Source organism: Myotis nattereri (genome assembly GCF_964212035.1).
Source record: "Myotis nattereri genome assembly, chromosome: 7".
Taxonomy (NCBI): domain Eukaryota; kingdom Metazoa; phylum Chordata; class Mammalia; order Chiroptera; family Vespertilionidae; genus Myotis; species Myotis nattereri.
The window spans coordinates 29,207,291-29,228,163 of NC_138082.1; the positions used below are offsets into that span (position 1 = coordinate 29,207,291).

At 39.2% G+C, this 20,873-nt stretch overlaps 1 protein-coding gene across 2 annotated transcripts in view; it reads right to left on the bottom strand.

Annotated features, from left to right (window-relative positions):
- Positions 1–2,228: 2,228 nt before the first annotated feature.
- The window catches only part of PID1 (phosphotyrosine interaction domain containing 1), a 194,883-nt gene continuing 176,238 nt past the window's right edge, over positions 2,229–20,873 (bottom strand). For both annotated transcript variants that reach the window (XM_081096336.1, XM_081096337.1), the window contains one exon: positions 2,229–4,345. In XM_081096336.1, the coding sequence (XP_080952462.1) occupies positions 3,869–4,345 (477 nt within the window). In that variant the 3' untranslated portion in view covers positions 2,229–3,868. The remainder of the gene's footprint in view (positions 4,346–20,873) is intronic.

The window sequence follows — 20,873 nt, forward strand, 5'->3', positions numbered from 1 at the left end:
GCACATTATCTGTCTACTTCCTTGGGATAACATGTGTTCTATTGTAGCTGACATTGAGCATTAGTCTTCTATCCATAAGCAACCACCAACTCTTTCTGGAATTAGGTGAGTGATGATGTTTTTCTCCAGTAAAAAGTCATTTGCTCACCTTTAAAGAAAGTGGGCAGGAAAGTCTTCCTGGGTTCCCGGATTCTGGGCTACAATGTGCAAATCAAAGGCTCACACAGTGATTTTTACTTCTGCCTGTCTGTCCCTCCATCCATCCTGCTAGTAGAAACTTACTGAGTTTTCCCTACACCTAGTCCTGACTTAGGAGCTGGGCATAAAACGTGAAAGAAGGGGCAAAATCCCCATCTTCAACACCCCAGAGCTTAAACAAGTATTTACATAATTATACAAATATGTAATTAAAAACTCCAATGATTGACAGGAAGGGAAATTACAGAATGCTATAGAATCCTGTAATGAAAGGATTTGATTCTGAGTTTTCACATGTCCTGAAAAAAGAAAAGAAAAAGAAAACATGCATCCTGGTGTTTTAGAGGTGGAGAGAGTATTTTGTCTGTTAACCTCAGTCAATAAAATACTCAAAATCTCATACGATATTAATTGTGCTGAAATCAAACTTCTTGGGCCTTTGTTTGCTTTTAAAACTCTATAGCCATCAAAAAGACTTCAAAAATGAAGAGCAAATGATGTTTATTTATAGTGGTTTAGTATGTTAATTTAAAATAAGCTAGAGTGTTTTAAGAGAAATGGAAATAAAAAAATCAAAAGTGGTGGATCTTGCCTAAACAGAGCCACAGCCCTGGACCAGAAAGAATTCAGTGGGTTCTAGTTACCTTCCAACACATCCTAGCTGTGCTGTCTTGGCCAATTCTGGAACCGTTCTGAGCCTCGATTTCCTCATCTATAAAGTAACTGTCATAGTCACCTGCAGGGTCCTTCAAGGGGCATCTGAGTGAATGTGCACAAAAGTGCCTGTGACAGTCAGTACAGAAAGGAGAGAACCACTGAAAAACATTAACGCCAGTGTGAACCATCCCTCCCTGGGGAATTAGTATTGGCTCCCCCAAAAGACTTCATTAGCTATTTGAAAGATGCCGTTGTGTATTTTTCCTTAAATTGTTTACTAATCATCTCAAACAAAAGCTCCTGCCAATATTATCAGAGTCTATTCCTTAGCACACCACACCACACGTAGTACCCTGAAAAAACAAACAAAAACACAACAACTAGCAAATGCTTTCTGCAATAACTAACCATATGTGCACTTGGGATTCAACTTGTACTGATAGAGGGAAATTGCATTGTTTTGAAATATATACTGGCTGGGTTTGTTATTGCTTCCCCCCACCCCCCACCCCACCCCCCACTATTAGAAGCATATTCAACGATGACAGAGTAAACCTGAAATTGAAAAGAGTTCAACTTGAGAGAAAATGCCATTTTAATTAGAGGAGTTAGATAGTTATTCTCAACTTGAGTTCATGCCTCAGGAGGCACCATATTTCACTGCAGAGGCCCCTACATTTGTTAATGATTCACAAAGGGCGTTGCTCAAGACACACAGACTCCAGGACACCTGCCTGGCCAGAAAAATGGGACATTCCCGGAAATCACAGCCTGGAGGAGACATTTTTAATGAGTCATGTCAAGAGGAATCACTCCATGTTTACCTTCTGAGATTTCACTACGGGACTCCAAAGATGTAGGTGAGATTTTACAAATTCCAATCATTTGCCAAATGTTCCCAAAGGCTCTCCTCTGAAATCAGTTGACCACCCTAAATAACTGTGTTCTTTTTGAATGTTACCATCTCATTTAAGGGACAGCGATCAGATATAAATCGAGTGTTAGAAAATAAAATGCAGCCACGGCTGGTGTTGCTCAGTTGATTAGGCATCATCCCATCACTGGAAGGTTCCTGGTTCAATTCCAGGACAGGGCACATGCCAAGGTTGTGGGTTCAATCCACAGTAGGGGGTGTGCAGGAGGCAGGCAGACAATCCATGTCTTCATGTTTCTCTCTCCCTCTCCCTTCCTTTCTCTATAAAAATCTTTTAAAAAAAAAAATAAAAAGGAGAAAACAATTTTTTAAACACAATCAAGGAATGGGTTATTTATGACCAAGTTTGAACATGTGCTTAGATAGAATGCTCTATTTACTTAATTTCCTCTATTTTTACATAAATAGGAAAGACATAAAGTAGGAAACGCCTCAGCTTTATTAATGCAAACATATTTTATTAAAGAATGAATGCATTTATGCTAAAGAATAGTTTACATGTGTTGGAAAGCAGCAAGCATATCTCCAAGGGGCGGGTTCTCCTCAATATGACTCCATGCTAATTCTACATGCCTTAAACCCAGACCCACACATGGGGGTACATACACAACACAGGTGCATATAGGGACACACAGATACAAAGACCAAAACACCAACACTGTTGCTCTCCAGATACTATTAACTCTCATTTAAGGCTTCTTTCTGTAAGGTGCCCCAGTGCCCCTACCATCACCAGGATTAAAAACCAACTTTAATCAATGAGCATTCCCTGGGAAACTAGCCATCTGCTCTCAGCCTTAAATGTTTGTATTTTAACAAATCCTCTCAATTTCATACAATGATGACCCTTGGCATTTTATGACATTGAAAGATCCAAGAAACTGAGAAATCTCAGCTTTAGTGAGAACTTCTCATTAGAAACAGTGAATGCACTGGCGATCCTGACTCTGAGATGTTCTCGATTTGAAGGTCACAGGGTCAGATTTCTCTTTAGATTAAGTTGAACATAGACAAGCCAAGTTTAGAGAACTCACTGGAGTGCAAGGTTGAGTGATGGCGGCAAGGCTTCCTTGGTGACACCAAGTCAGATATGAAGCTTGCCTGGAAGGACTCGTTAGACAGGACCATAAGTTACCACAAATGGGGGTTGAAAGAAAGGACGGCCTGCATGGAGTTTGTTCACTTGCTGATAACTCATTCCCTTTTTCCAAGGTTTCTGTTGTGGTGGTGGTTGTTTTAAACTCCTAGCTGGTTTGACGGTTGATTTCATCTGCTCGGGGATTTTCCTCCCTTTGGGTGTCCTGCAGTGTATGTTGAGAATCCATCCCTGTGGGGATGTTGGCATGGGTTAGAGGGGGAACAAGGGTGGATGGGGCAGGAGGAGGGAAGGGTCATTAGTAGTTGCAAGGATTCTAAGAAAATAGATGAAGTGAATACAATAAGAGGGCACTACTTGATATATTTATGTAAATAAAAGCATTATCTTTAACTGTGAATTAACTGCCAACTATCAGACGGTTAGTTGTAAAGCTCAATGAAGGCTGTGCTGATTGGCTTACTGAGGAGAGGATCTGAAACATGGGAGAGGAGTCTCAGGCTCAAATCCACCTGACTTTTCCTTTAGCCCTGCGACTTCCGCACCAGCATCAGTACTCACCCCCTTCCCCCTTGACTAATGATCCGATAAATGCATCTAACATTCTTGTTGAGTTTCATAAGGCAAACTGGAATTGTCCATCACATAACAGCCTCAGTGTCTTTGCCTGAGGATGGTGAAAATCAGCATGGAGCTCTCCTACAGGGAGGCACTGGGGAATGAGCAAAGAAAAAGAGAGAGTCTAGAACTTTCCTCCCATCCACACTCCCACCCTCCTCACAGTCACAGCAGCAGCAGGTTTCAATGTAACGTAATTACTTTAATAATACATTTCTTTAGATTTAGAGTTGCTCTTCTGAATTTAAAAAGCTTGGTCGGCCAATAGTTTGGCAGTCTTTCATCTGAAATTGGAATCGTTGCATATTCATATGGTCTGGAATTCCTGGACCAAGGCTGCCTTTTCTGAAGCCCCCTAAATTCCTTCAGCCGTCATCAGATTCTAATCCCTGGGAGACCTCCTCAGAGGAGCTGTTCCTGTGGATCCGGCCATCACTCTTCATACTGTGGAAAGTCTTCTTAAAAGCCTCCATCATGGCGTGGGCCAGCTTCTTGGCCTCCAGCTTGCTCTCACACTCAACAGCATGACAGTCCATCTGGTAGGACAGGTCATCGTTGATCTCCCTGTAGACCCAGGCGAAGATGTTGGGGCTCACGTTGTGGTCGGCAGTGCAGTAAGCGATGCGAGCCACTTGGAAGGTATCCATGTGGACCGTAGCCTCCCCTTTGTGGTCAAGATGATGAAGACACACTTGGAATGGTCGGATTTCCAGAAGGACATTGGCTGGAAAGATATCTTCTCGGGCTAGTGTGTGCTTCTTCCAGAGCTCAATGACTGGCTTTTCTGTGCAGCCTGAAAAAAACTGCATGCCTGTGGTAGGGACTTTACCCAGATAGGTAACCTGCAGAGGAAATAGAGGAAGAAAAAGGGAGAGGTCAATAATAAAGTCTTTGTGCTAGCTGTTCATTTCAATGTTCTCATTCATGATGTCACAAGGGAAGGTGGAAAGACATTTTTCTTGCCCCCTAAATGTCATAACTGCCATCAGAATTTTTACCTTTCTCCCTAACAAGTGGCCCACTTGGCAAAAATATTGAATTCTTTAAATATTAGAGTTGGAGTTTAAAAATCTAGTTCTAGAGAACTACTCTCCCTCTCCCTACACCCCTTTAAAACTCATATTAGAGTAATGATGGTATTTTATATAATTTGTCATTTCTTTACAATCCTACAATCCTTGAAGTTTATTTTCAACCAAACACAAGCAGAATTTAATGATATAAAGGAGTCATAGGATGGTGCATCTGAAAAACAAAAATCCTTATTAAACATCTCCTAGTCTGGTTCTCTTTCCATATCTGTCAATGTTCACTTTCCCTTGAGCTTCTTGCTTCTAGCAAATGCCAAGGACACAGGAAAAAATGTTCTGTTTAAATTATGGCCTAAAACATGATTGGTTTCTTTCCAAGGTAATTTTTGAAAATATAGCAATATAGTTGTTTTTCAACCTAAACAGTTTTGGAATAGATGGGCACCATCTGGTTATAGTGATAATAAATGAAAGATCTACAGATGGTTGGAGACTGAGAATGCTTGCTTATCAAATAGCTAGATGGGCAGTACGAAAACAAAAGAAAATAATTCCAAGTGATTCAAATAGTGACTTCTTAAAAACGTGTCTAAGAATACCAATAAGGGATTTTTTTATTCTTTCATTTTTTTTATTCATCAAAATAGGTAGAACTGCTATCATTATGGAAATGTATAACACTGAAGATATAATTTAAGAAATAATACAAAATAGTATATGATTTGGTGCAAAATTAGTGACACAGATATAAATACTATGGATTTGAGGAAGAAAAGACCAGAAAAAAAGGTCCATAGAAATGGTGAGAAAGGACATTTTGTCACAGTGATTCCAAATCAATATTGGCATTTAGTGGGACTATAAAGGGCCACGAACAAAAATTTTAGCGCACAGAAGTAGTTACAACTTCTTGTGCTTTATCTCTTATACAAGAGTTAACTGGATACCCCCTTTAAAAACATAGCTCCTTAGTAAAGAGGCATAAAAGCTGCACATTCTAGAAATATTCAGAACTTATCGATAATAATAAAATCATAATATGCTAATTAGATTGGACAGCTGAACCACCTTCTGGACGTCCTTCAGGATGACCTTCCAGATGAAGCCAGGGTGGCTGCGAGGGCTGTGGCAAGCCACCAAGGCTGAGAGGGCCAAGCCCCTTGCACAAATTTTGTGCATCGGGCCTCTAGTTATACATAATGGCAATATGCCAGGTGGGCATGCGAGAGGGGTAAAGTGAAGATGGGGTGGCCCAAAAATCAATGGAAAGCAAATGGATATGTGTTCAGCGGCAGGCAGAGTCAAGATTTAATCCTAGCTCCACGGTTCACCAAGTGGATGGATCATACTGGACACCACTAGCCCTTTGCACATGCACGGACATCATTACAATCTAAGGAAGACCATGAAAAGGACGGCAAGGAGTACTGCATAGTACCCTGAACATTCAGGGGAAGGAAGTGTGGTTCCCTGCTGGCAGAAGGCCTCAGAGAGAAGAGTCATTGGATTTCAAGGCATCAGGACCTCAAAATCCAGATAGGAGCCCAGCAAGTCAAGGTGGTGTGAGAAGGAGAGAGGAGAAAGGCAAGCAAGGGCTGCAGTGGGAAAAGCCCCAGGTGGGCAAAGGGGCTGCTTTGGCCTGACCACACATTAATTAGGTTGTGGCATAAGCCAGAGTAGGGACTTCTTTCCTCTTGATGGAATGCCACTAAAAATCTACAGCCCGAGGAAGGCCTGGATTTGATCAAGGTTGAAAACTTGGAAGAGCTGATGATGCCACCAAGAAAGATGGATGGGGAGGGCTGACTAAGAGCAGAATGCTCAGTCAAGATGTTGTAGCAACAACCCAGCCCGGAGGCAAAGGTGAACTGAATTATGAGTGTCGGTAGTGGGAAAGGACTGAGGAGACACGTGGCAAAGATATTTCAGAGATAACACTGACAGTATACTGTAGGGGGAAATAACTCAGATACTGCAAATGCTCAAGCTCCCCAAAGAGGGCAGCTGGTCGGACAGCTCTGTGTCTCTCTGGATTGGAGTCAGATAATAAAGGTGCCTTTGTGAGCAAATGCACAACACAGGGTTCTTCAATACCATTTACTAAAAATGTACCTTCTATATGTGGTACTTTGTGATATCTTTATTATTTTTAACAGCTTTATTTTTTACTGACGTGAAAATTCACATCATATAAAAGTTAACCATTTTAAAGCATATGACTCAGTAGCATTTAGTAGTCAAAATGTTGTACAACTATCTGCTTTAACTGGCTCCAAGATATTTTCATCACCCCCAAAGGCGACATAGTGCCTATTAAACAATCTTTCTCCATTATCCCATCTCCCAAGGCCCTGGCAACCACCAATCTGCTTTCTGTCTCTATGGATTCCCTGTTCTTCCTGTTTCATATAAGTGGAATCATACAATATGTGGCCTTTCTTGTTGACTTCTTTCACTTGGAATAATGTTTTCAGCATTCATCCAAGTTGTACCTGTATCAGCACCTCACTCATTCCTATGACATCTTTACTTCTGGAAGTTTAAATGCAAGTGTTGGGAAAAAAAGTTTCAGTGCTTGGAGTAAACGCATATTCCCTTTTACGCTCCACTGAAACTAGGAATAACTTTATATTTCATACAAAAATTCTTCTGATGGAGGAAAACTCCTTTGATTTGCCAATAGGATCACACCTTTATCCCACCTCCCACACACAAGTTTTAAAAATTACAGTGTCTTCCATTGCAATGAAGCCAAAGGATGAGCTTTAAAACAATATTAGAAGTGGTAAATGACTCACTCCAACAGGAAGCAATTTCATAGTGGTAAAATTTTGACAACGAAGACAAAATATAATCCTCCCTTATAAATATTTATTACTTAAAAACTAAAGATTTTAAGGGACATAAAGTTTTATTGTTAAAGTGTGCTTTAGAGAAGAGTAGAGCGGGGATTAGTAGCTCAAGAAGTTTATTAGGCAATAATGAAAGCTACAAATAATATGCAGACATTTATAAAAGCAATTTTGAAACACGGAGGTACAACATAATACATAGCTGTAATCTCTTGAAATTAAACTTATTATGGAAGTGTCTTTATTCAGTGGTCCCCTTTCACCATGATCATCTGACTAGCACTGTACACATTAAACCATAAGGTCCTAAGCCCCTACTGACATACATCCTCAACCAAATCAAGCCACACAGACACTGAAGAGTAGTAACAAATATTTGTGTCACACTTAAAGGAAGAAGCACATGGTATATATAGGTTCACTGTGATTCAGGATCTAATATTATTATCACTAACCCATTTTAAAAGACAAGAACCTTAGGTGAGGCGGTAGTACTGGGAGACATAACTTATACTTCTGAGTGTTGGGATTTCAGGAATATTTTGATTATTTGTGAAGAAAATTGCTCAGAAAAGACTGCCTGAAAAGACATGTGTTGAATTCCTGGACCATTTTGCTATCAGATGAGAGGCATTTACAACTGATTTCACTTTCAGCCAGTTATTCATTTTTCCCATCTTTGTACTATCAGAGAAATTTTGGATTTATATGAGCATCCAAATACAGTGGGTCTTTCCATAGAATGAACAACATTTTTTTGTGTGGTGCTTTTGCCAATGACACTCTTCTTCATGACAATAGAGGCGTAGGCAGTTCTTTAAAAATGCATTCTGTTTTATAACTGCAGAAAGTAAGAAGCAAAAACCCTAGAAAATTGTCAGGTAAAATGGTGCACAAATAATAAAATAATACATGTATATGATATACTATTATATTTTATATAATTTATTTATAATAGATCATCTGTTTTCTAAAACTCAAAAAATATAGAATATACTTAAAATGAAATCAAAGAAAATAAAAGTTAATCTCAAGAACTCCAGACTCTTGGAATTTTCCCACAAGTTTTCTGTGCAAAGAGGAGCCTAAATATGTTCTTAGCACTGATCCTGAATATTCCATTAGCTTCATCTTGCAGAGTGTTACCAAGCCTGCAGATGGAGGAAAGCTGTAAGCGGATCATGCGATGACTCTGCTACATGGGGATACTGACAAGGGCCAACAATCACACCAAGTGTTCCTGGGAACCACAATTGATGTCTGCTCTCAATTTATAATGAAGGCCACAGAGGCGGTGGTGGACAGACAAGTCCTTCCTACCAGCACAGAATTAGCAAAAATGCCCCGAAGTACCAGCAAATGGCCAGTTCCCTAGTGACAGCAGCTCCTGCTGCTTGAATGTACAGGGCTCCCCTCACCTCAGGCCTTGCAAGGGTCTTGGATGAGTCTTCTCTTGATTCAAAGGAGCTAACCCTGCCCAAAGCTTTCTAAAGAGTCCCAGTAATGAACTGGTTCCTGCAGGATCTGCTCAACACAGAGCAGGAGTCAGAGGGTAGAACTTACGCTGCTGGGTGAACCTTAGGAAGTCAATGAAACTTTTGTTTGTTGCCTTTGTGGAGCGAATAACATTGTCTAAAATCCCATGAGGTTATATAAATACAATGACATAAAATCAACAAGTTGACACTTCTTAAAGACATATGGGAAAAGAATGATCTGACTAGATTTTCCCTAGACATGGAATAAAAATAATGATCTAAATAGTTTCCTTAAAAATGAAATGCGAAATGATAAAATGACGTCCCAACATAGCTTCCCCTCAGAAGGATCCCTGACTTAACCTGTGCACTTCCCCTTGTCAGTCAATTACTTGCTATCTGCCTGCCTGCCCATTTCCTAAATCTCCCACTACTAGTAAATTCTCCAGAGTCTGGCATTAATCCATGTAGCTGCCTATAAGTCACTGAAGAAAACAGTGAGTATATATATATATATATATATATATATATATATATATATATATAGTTTAGAAGGAAGATAGCGTATGGCTCTGCTTTTCAAAGGAAATAGAGTAAAAACTTTTTTAAAATTAGTTGTCTCAAAATACCAATGATTTGCTCTTGCTGTGCATGCAGCCGTGCCCTCTGTGGATAAGGGACCACAGAGTACATGTGTCTCACTGCAGAGAAACCCTAAAATGTAGGTGTTATTCCTGTATCCTCCTATGCCATTGCTGTTTCAGGGACTTACTCTACAGGTATTGATAGATCACTTCTGGCCACAGTATTCCTGTGCGGGACTTCCTTGCACACCCTTCTGTGGATGCTTCCTCCTTGTGAGTAAGAACACAGGACTCAGTATTCAAAGCTGCTTCAGGAGGACCCACCACCAACACAGCTGTGCACCCACCGATGTCAGGTCTGGTTAATGAGGATCTTGTTGTCCTGCTCGCCTATGAAAGAGGCAAATGTCTGCTAGATGAATAAGTCCCTCTTAGCCTCATCCTTAAGAACTGCAATCTTCCCTAGCCACAAAGTAGACAAGAAAAAACGAGTCAAGAAATTGGTCACTAAATATGCCCAAAAGGGTAGACAGATTTGTTTTTTTGGCTGTCACCTCCCAGGGTGCTGGAACAAGGGGACTTGGAAGATGACAAGAAGACTCTTTAGGAGTAGAAATCAGGTGGAAATATACAGTAAATACTAGCATCTTTTCTCTGGTTGCAGAAACAGATATTGGGCAAGAAATGTATTAAGAATGAATCATTCTGAGAGAAATCAACAGAGCAAAAAATGAAAGTTTTTCCCCATGTGTCATTCAATGGCATAAACCAATGTCCAGATGCAGACAATGTGTGAATGCACTAAACCCAGGCCCAACTAAAGACATTTTTTTAGGATATTCGCAGCATGTGGAAATACATAGAATCCATGGAACCCTCAGGCGCACCAGAGTGTCTGCAGCATTAACAGTGTCAGATCAGGGAAGACCAGTGTCCTCAGAACCTCTCCTTCCCACCCATGAGTTTTCCAACACCCCAGCCAGCTCTCCATTCATGAGTTACCATTCCCTGCTCATGTGTGGCAAACAAACCCTGGTTGCCGAAATGCATCCTTCAAGCTGAGTGGACACCATTCCAATCCTTCCTCTGGGTGGCCGGTCCATATTTCATTCTAACCTGAAAAACCCTTGTTTAGGATCTTGACTAGCCTCACCCTAAAAAGGGCAGTCAGATGGAGTGGATAATGATAAGGTCCCCTAAACAAGAATGTGAGGTGAGATGGATGATCACAGAAGACCCCAAGCACCTAGTTTCCTGGGGATCTTCCACCTTCCAGGCTGGATCAACCCGGCTTCAAAACCTCACGAGCCCGGCTTTGGTTTGGTTTACTGTGGGGTTTCTCTGGGATGACATGACAAGAACAAAGACTCCACTGAGGTCTTTCTTAGGATATGAAAGGTCTTGGTGTTCTTTCATTGTCTGTAGGAGACTTCCTTTCCCCATCTGACATAAAATCACATTATATGAACACAGGATGGAGACACCTTAACTGGGCATCCTAATAGCCTTTGGGCTACAAGACAAAACATGAGAGGGGAAAAAAAGAGTTTCTCTTAACCTGGGGTCAAATACTAGCGTCAAGCTCTTTGCTCCCACATTAATTCCCACCTGCACATTTCAGAGGAAGAGGAAAAGACAAAACACTAATGTTTATGGTCCCAGCTCGAATACACTCCTTCTTTGCCCACCACAGAGAAGCACAAATTCACTAACACTTTGACAAGTGGAGATGGACCCATATGTCAGTCACATAATCCACAATGCAAACACAAGCACAATGCTAATCATGACCTTGAACCTGTATTACATGCTTTAGGCCATGAAGAAGGTATTAAAGGATAAATGTTGGTTACAGTGAAATCCTTGAAGTTATTGTGAGAAATATAAAAGTGATAAGCTTTGGGCTTAAAAATTAAATTTCTTTATCTGTACATTCATGTCATAAGTGTTTGCTGATCACCTACTAGGAATCATGTATACTAGTGAACAAAATGGACAAAGCTCCTTGCTGTCTTGGGGCTTACATTCCAAGTACACTGACGATGCTTAGCACTAAGTTCACAGAACTCAACATTCCAAGAGCAAGGCTGGCCTAAGGGAGAAGAGCACACAAGCCTCCTTGAGTACTTTCAATGAATCCAGAAAACTTCTCTTGGGTGCAAAAAGGTCTTAATTCTTATACGGCATAAGTAGGACAAAAGTACCCCCAGTTTGGAGTTCACCCCTTGGATCAAGCTGTGTTCAAGGAAGGTTCATTCGTCTTGATACTCACTGTAGTTTGGCTTTCTGAGATGCTGCTGCAGTAGAAAACCAGGAAGGTGAGGGCTTTAGAAGAGTGCCAAGGGAGAGGGGAAGGCAGGTGAGAGCAAGGAAGACATGGAGGTAAGAGATGAAGGCAGACTTGTCTCCCCAAAAAATGGACTGGCAGCAAGAATTCCATTGGTGACTTTACATTTACCCTGACTGGACAGTTAAGGTAATAGACACCTGCGTTTTCACTCTTAGGATGTTTCCATCTTCTCTTCATTGTAATCTTATAGCAAAATTATAAGTTGTTTCAGGCTGCCCGCATCTATTCTACCTTTCTGTGGTATCTTCCTTCTTTATTTTGGAGACCTAATAGCAAATTTTCTCAGGATTTAAACTCAAAGTACTGATATTTATTATATTTAATTAATTGTTGATGATTCAAAGGTATATCAGCATTATGGGCTTTTTAGAGCTAAATGGTGACATTCATGCCAACCTAACACCTTGTCTGTGATGCAGAGAAGGTGATTCTAATATCCAAGGAGATAAGGACTTTTGCCCCAAAGAGCAAGACATGGAACACAGGTCCTCCACCCCAAGGCCAAGAACCTTTCCACTACTCCAATTCTTTCCCTGAAGGCTACACAGACCCCTTATTTTTCATTTTTATACCATCTGCTTTCTCTTTGGTCATTTCTCCAAGCAAACACCTGAGATCGAATCCTGGTGAGGGACATGAAAAGGTGTCAGACACTCTACTGGGTCTTGTTAAACACTCTGAAAAGGGTTTGGAGTCAAACCTTTAAAGAGTCCTTAACCCGAGATGTGTTTGCATTGCCCAGATTTAAATTCTGATGCTAGCACCAACAATTGAAAGGAGATAAGAATGCATACTTAATATTCAGATATCACATTCCTCAAGAACTTTGAAATGGTGTTTTACAAAGCAAACAATCCCCACTTCAAAGAATGACTCTGAAGAGCAAATATCGAACATGTGCTCAGTTGGCCCCAACTCTGCTCTTGTGGGTCAGTTACCAACAGGCCAGACAACATATGATGCAGAATTGCTGTGGGCACCAAACGCCATGCTGGGCAGGGCTTTACACATTCCTCAACAAAGGCAGCTGAGAGCCTGGAAGGTCAGTATGAGAGGCCTGGCCCCTGCTCAGAGCACACCTGGGCAGATAGCTCTGGGTTCCTACCCTTCAGCCCCCCAGGCTTCTGTGGGTCATTTACAGGAAGCCCAGATAATTCTCAAACAAAAGTAGGTATTGTTTTTTTCTCTCCAAAGTGAGTCATGGGAGCCATTCTAGGTCTATTTTTTGGCAGATCTACCTGACACTCATCCATGTAAGAGTGGGTCCAACTGTCCTGTGGCCAGACTGGGATGAGGACCAATCGTTACTGTTCCCTATAAGGCTATCCTTCAAAGTCTTCTGCCGAATATCTGCTTGGCCTGGCTTGGTTGGCTGACCAAAAGGCAGTAAGTGAGCTGACTGCCTGGGGAGAACCTGCCTCAAATTTTAACAGCATACTTTTGTTAACCCCAAAGGAGATGGTGACGACCCAGAAAGGCTTACAGACTTATTTTTAATGCTTTTTTAATAGTAGCAACAATGTTGGCTGTAGAATGCAGATTTTCTAAAGTCCATATTTTCTGGGACATTTTTACACATATGCCTTTGTTTAGTGATTTGTTTTAAATTCCAGTAACTTTCCTACAGTCACAGATATTGGGAATACGTTTTTATTGTTTAGCAGTTCTTTCCAAGTATTTTCTTGGGTTATGTTTATTGAATCTGTGAAAATATTAATAGAAATATAACTGGGGAATATGTTTTCTTTTTATTATGTAAATGTATACCATGGAGGAAAATAATTACTAAGACCCAATGCCGAGGGATAATTAAGGACTGTTTTTGCACTCTAACCGAGATGAAGGTTGCTTCAACTGTGAAATACAGCATATGTCTCACAATTAGGTGTTTAAGTGACAGATTTATTTCTGTTACTCATACTGTAACTTAGTTCCAATGATGCAGAGTGATTGGAAATGTTGTGTCCCATTTGTGCTTATCAAAGCAGTCCCCATGTGCAATTTGTCCTGTCAAATGGCTCTTAGATGTGTGAAGACAGAAGTGATTTATCTGAAAGGCACCAGAGTATGCTCCTGAAGACAAAGTCACTTAATAAAAATGACACCGCAATGAAACACACATTCCCTCATCTGGCCCCTTCTGGTGAGCTTGCCCAATGGTCAAACCTGGCACCGTTCCACTCAGTGGCAAAGAACAATTTATTTCTCGACAAGTCTGATCTCTCCCCTTCTGTTTTTTAAACAGTAGAGTGTACTGGAAAGGGATAGAAATTCAGCAGATCTCTCTATGCCCTAAAATGTTCACAACAAGAATATTCTCTCAATGATAAATCGCTATCAAACACACTGCTTGAGAGTTATCCTGACAAATGGATTCACGGGGCAAGCAATGTGGCAGGTGAGAAATGTTACCAATTTTTGTCTTTGTAGCACTTTATCAATTCATTTTTCTTAGTGCACATCTCATTAGGAGTGGACCAGTGAAGGCACTAAACATTTAAAAAGAATAATGTTGACACAACATTTGCTTGAAGTTAATAAAATAAACTCAATAGTCTATTGGCTACAAGTCTACAGCTCTTAACAGAAGGCCAATAGAAATTTGAAAAGAGAGGTAATATGGAGGTTAACTCAACATGGTATTACCAAGCATTCCAAACAAATGAAAACTTATGTTCCAACAAAAACCTTTATATGAATGTACACAGTAGCTTTATTTGTACTCATCAAAAACTGGAATTAGTTCAGATGTCTTCAACAGGTGAACAGTTAAGTAAACTGAGGTACTAGTATATCCATTCCATGGAATATTACTCAGCAATAAAAGGAATGAACTATTGACACACCAAACAACTTGGATGAATCTCCAAGGAATTCTGCTGAGTGAAAAATAAACAACAATAATAAAAAAGATCTAAATTGTTACATACTGTTTTATTTATGCATCATTTTTGAAATGATAACATTTTGGAAATGGAGAACAAATTAGTGGTTGCCAGGCATTAGGGATGGGAGAGAGGTGGGAGTGGTTATAAAAGGGCAACAGGAGGGGTCAATGTTGTGAAAAACATTTGTAGTATCTGAGTGTTGACTAGATGTGAAAACAGGAATTTACACATGTGAAAACTGTATTGAACTAAGTAAAAACATGAAAAAACAAACAAGTAAAACTGGATAATCTTAATAACATTGCGGGAGTGCATACATGTGATATCCTATATAATAAAAGGCCAATATGCAAATTGTCCCCTTGACCGGGAGTTCAACCAGAAGGCGAGGCCAGCTGGCCAACCACCCGTGGCCCTTCCCCCGGCCAGCCCCACCCCCGATCGACCCCCTCTTACCCCAATTGGGGCGGGCTGGCCAGACCACATCCATGCACAAATTCGTGCCCTGAGCCTCTAGTTATACTATATTTTGCAAAGTGTTATCATTGGAGAAAACACTGTAAAGTATATATGGGATCTCTCTGCATTATTTCTTAACTACTACATGTGAGCCAATCATCTCAATAAAATTTTAATTAAAAAAGTCATCTCATCTCTCTCATTCAGCATTACTTTTCTTTTTTAAAATATATTTTTATTGATTTCAGAGAGGAAGGGAGAGGGAGAGAGAGATAGAAACATCAATGATGAGAGAGAATCATTGATTGGCTGCCTCTTGCATGCCCCATACTGGGGATCGAGCCCACAACCCAAGCATGTGCCCTTGGCTGGAACCGAACCCTGGACCCTTCAGTCCAAAGTCTGACACTCTACTCACTGAGCCAAACCAGCTAGGGCAGCATTATTTGTCTTAAAAAATACCTTTTATTTATAATTATTTATCAAATTTTAAACATATTTAAACATATTCTAATCAATGGGTATGCATACTAATTATAAAGACAATTCAAACAATTAAACTCAAAGATATATGGTCACAGAAAATAATTTTTGAAAATTTCAATTATTCATATTGTTTTCTTGCACAGGAAATATGATACGGTGGAATGTAAATGATTAAGCAACAGTTCTGAAATCTGTTCTCTCCCTTCATTGGGGAAAAGGGAGGTGACCCAGAAAAGAAAGAAATGACCTGGTCTAATCTCTGTGTTAACTTGACCATCTGCTGTTTGCTGGTAGGCAAGTCCTGACCTACAGAATGCCTTTTGCAGGATGTACCTGCTTGCCTAGAATTTCTGATGGCCAACAAATCTGAAATCTGTGGAGCTATGGAACATGGCTTCCAGAAAACTGTCTCATACTCTGTGTAACTAAGTATAAATTAAAGATGTTAAAGATTGAAAGGGCTCTCTTCTGCATAACTAACATAAGTACGTACAGTATTAGGTATCTTCTGTTAATGTGGGTGCTAGACCATTTATGATGCTGTGAGAAAGGACTGAAAGAGCCACACAGAGAGCCCCGGATGTCACCATGTTTTGCTTGTGCCTTCTGATTATTTGTGGGGTTTTTTTTGTTTGTTTTGTTTTTAAATATATTTCATTGATTTTTTACAGAGAGGAAGGGAGAGAGATAGAGAGTTAGAAACATCGATGAGAGAGAAACATCGATCAGCTGCCTCCTGCACACTCCCACTGGGGATGTGCCCGCAACCCAGGTACATGCCCTTGACCGGAATCGAACCTGGGACCTTTCAGTCTGCAAGCCGACGCTTTATCCACTGAGCCAAACCGGTTTCGGCATGTGCCTTCTGATTATTTGTGTTCCCAAAATTATTAGTAAAGTTTGGTACTAGAGTGAGATTTCTGATCTGAATATCTAATTATTTGTGTAATCTCCAAGAGTAATCAAGAGAAGACTTTCCAGCATACACTTGTCCAGGATGACATTGGAGGGGACGGAAGAGTTATTAGAGACCTGGAAGGAAAAGAAAACTCATACAATGTGATCGTTAAAGAAGAGCTTGTTCATGATGTTTTTAAAAGAGATCCAGTTTGGTTTTTAGATTATATAGACTGTATTAAAAAGATCCATGTAGCAATTTTATTTAAAATACAGTATTTACAATATGATAGAGATTATATTATTTGCAACTATTTTTTTTTTATCTTTAGTGTTGAGAGTATTACAGCTATCCTCCCCTTCTGAAATGTATGATGGAAATATCTTCTGTACAGTTGAAACTGTGATCAAGTAGAATACTGATATATTTTATAGAAAACTAAATGAAACTCATAGACTATGTCTTACCTGACTGATTTTTACTTAAAAGTTCTACTTATAGTTAGAGAAATGAAAAATAGCCTGGCTGGCGTGGCTCAGTGGTTGAGTGTCAACCCATGAACCTGGAGGGCACATGCTCTGGGTTATAGGGCATACAGGAGACAGCCGATCAATGATTCTCTCTCATCATTTATATTTCTATCTCTCTCTCTCTCCCTCTCCATTCCCCTCTGAAATTAATAAAAACATTTTTAAAAGAAAAAGAAAGTGCATTGAGATACCTATCAGATAGATGAAAATTTAAAAACATGGTACATATCATGTTGCCAAGGGTATGAAGAAACAGAAACTCTCACATATTACTGGTTGGATTGCAAACTGATACTTTCTCCCCCCCCAAGGGCTTTGGCAACATATAACAACACTATGCATGCCTTTTGACCCAGCAATGCCTTGTATGGGAATTTACCCTGAAAATACCCTCCATTAATGTGAAAATATACAATCATAAGTTTAATCCATTATGACATGTTTTGTAATTATAAGATATACAAAAAAATCTAAATGCTCATACAAAAGCAAGCAGTTGAATAAATTATAGTACATCCATCTAATGTACTATTATAGCTATGTACAAAAGAATGAGAAAGAGCTTTTGTACTTATATGGAGTGAATGACAGGTATATTATGTGAAAAGAAGCAAAGTGAACAAACATTATCTATTTTATGTAAGCAAAAAGGGGAAGTAAAAACATACATTTTATGTCTGTTCATTTCTGAGAAAAGAAACACAAAAAGGAAAACCAGAGATTGGTTACCAACAATGAATGGTTGAGAGTAGGGTTGAAAAGAAGGGGGAGAGATGATGTAGAAGGAATACAGAAGTGACATTTCTCCAAGTACATCTTTTGTGTAGTTATGACTTAGAATCATACCAACCATATAATGTAATCAAGAGATATGGGGAGAAAAATTCCAAATGGAAAAAAACAAAAAATGAATAAAGCTAACCAAATGCAAATAAACAACACAACTTCAGCGAAGAAAGGAAAAACATATCCAAGAAACATTTTAACAGAGTATTTTGACTATTTGCCCTCAGGTTAAAGACAGAAAGGACTCTAAACCAATATTGAGATTTGTTAGTAAGCTTGTTTTCCAAAGTGGTATCTATTTGCAATTCTGAGCCTACTCCATGTGTATTAAAGGATTAAGCTAAATATAACAGTATTGCAAATATTGAGAACCGGGTTCCTCATCGTCAGAGAAGGGCATTACAAATATGAAAAGGAGAAAGTCTAGAAAAAAACCCTGTGGCTTCAGACTGGAATTGGAGTAATGCAAACAAATTATGGTTTTCAACATATGTAGACAGGTAGATATTGACACTGATATAGAGGTGTGTTTTTGTATAAATGCATTCATCACTCACAAACATATTTCTTAGGAGTGCCTCCTGAGGGACACTGTAAGCAGTGACATGCCACTATAACAAGCATATCTGAAGCCCAAATCCAGTGTTCTAAATATCAGTCTACATAGCAAGGAACCAGCCCACCCTCCTTGGAGAAACATCATGCTGTAACAGAAAGTAGCAAGGTATTCAAAGAATGATGAAAACTTGTCCAGAGAGTCAACTTAAAGGAGTTCTTATTGGCCAAACTAGGGGACAATGTGACAGAGAGTCAGCTTAAAGGAGTTCCTATTGGCCAAACTGGGGACAACTTGACCATCAAAATAAATAATAATAACAATTAAAACCAACAATAGAAGAAAGAAGCCATGAGTTAATATTGATATAGTTTAAAAACAAATTAATGGAAGGAAAAGTTCTTACAGCAGAATGCAAATCTATAAAGTCATAAAGAGATGATGAGATAAGAAAACCAGCATTTGACAACTACCATAGTAATAGTTGTTTCAGGCAAGAAGAGGTTCAATGAATGCTAAGACTAGGAACTACAGGTTTGATGAGAAACTGGATATTTATATAGCTTCAAAGTACCTCCCCACAAGATACCTATTAATTACAAATGGGAAGTAATATCTTCAGTGGAGAATCCTGAAGCCAAGTGATAAAGTAGTGTACACTGTGAGGACATACAGACACTTCTGTGACCGCCCTGCCGATCACCTGAACCTAATCATGGAAATGTTGGACACACCCAAATGGAGGTGTGTCCAACATTTCAAAAATATGAGACAAAAAGACAGAGAAATAACAAGGATCTGCTCCAGAGTAAGACTATGAATAAGGTCTGTGGCCTAGATACTACTATTACATAAATGTTAACTTTCCGATTTCGATAATTATATAAGAGAATATCTTTATATATGAGTATGTGTGTGTGTATATATATATATGTGTATATATATATATATATATGTATATATATATATATGTGTGTGTGTATATATATATCTCAGAATGGTAATATAAGAGAATATCCTAGTTTGTAAGAACTATACTCCAATACATAGGGGCATAATGTCGAGAGAGAGAGAGAGAGAGAGAGAGAGAGAGAGAGAGAGAGAGAGAGAGAGAATGAATAAATAATCAACTAAATACTTGGGGAATATAGGTGAAAGGCACACATGGAAATATTTTATAAGAACTTTGCAACATTTTTGTAGCTGAAATTATTTCATACCAGTAAGTTAAAAAGAAGATCAATTAATACATTTGTCCCTGGTTCAATGCTAATTTAAAATAAAAACATTTCTATGAGTATATTTAGTTGACTAAACAATGTTTATATCTTGAAGAGTAAATTTAGTTTTAAGATACATCCAACCAAGGACCTGTTTGTGAACAAAGTCCACCCCCTCAAGATGACTGGATCAATCTATTTTAGTGCCTTGTGACACATTCTAGTCTAAGTGTCCTGGTGCACCTATTTGCAATAATTGAAGTGGACATATGACAGGTTAAATTATTTTCCAAAAGCAAGCAGCAGCTCTTCTGAAATAATACCACTGGCAATCAAATCTAAAGCACTCAAGAGCTTTAAATGTCACATTTACTTTCTGCTTCCAAATAAAAAACAAGGCATGATGTGAAAGTAATTTTTAATGACTAGCCCACCACGTTTTTATATTCTTAGTTAAAAGTCATCTTGGAACCATATCATTTTTGTTTTCTAACTACTGAGCTCTGTCCAAGGAAATATTGTGACTATTTGATCATGTTGTTACTATTTTAGTATTTATCTCCATACCAGAATTATCACATTGGAAAAAAAATCCTACAGCATTCTCCTTCTAGATTTAAGAAAGGAGAGTGATGTCAAATATTTAGAAACACAGAAGTACTTAAAATATAGAAGCTTATGTATTATGGCTTTGAAAGATGTCTGGTTAAAGTCACTACTGATTAATGTATTCTTAAAATGAGAAAAATGAAAGTTACTTTCTATTTGAATGTTGGGAAAATAAGAATAAGGAGTAAAGCAGACTCATAGGATAGTTCTGAGATGAATGACCACTTGAGTGAGAACATTTAGTAAGAGTGCACTTTCACTGGAGTAAGTTTCAAATGTTGATGGATTAAGAAAAAGCAAGAAGCTCTTCTGTTATTTTTCAAGAAGCACCTGCTCTGCAGTCAAGAGAGTCTTACTCTCAGCCCCAGTAGGTTGCTACTAGCAGGTGTGCAATCACTGTCCAGGAGACATTGAGAATGCTTCCCTCTGATTTGCCCAGCAAAGAGCCATGGAAGCCATCACCCCAGGTAAGCAGAAAATGTAGCCCAGCAATGCAAGGTGGAGACCTGTGAACAGCATCAGAAGGGAAGTCTGTGTGGTCATTTCATGTTACCTGACTGAGCCATGGAGTGTCCAGATACTTACTTCAACATTATTCTGGGCATGCCTGTGAGGGTGTTTCTGGATCAGATGGACATCTGAA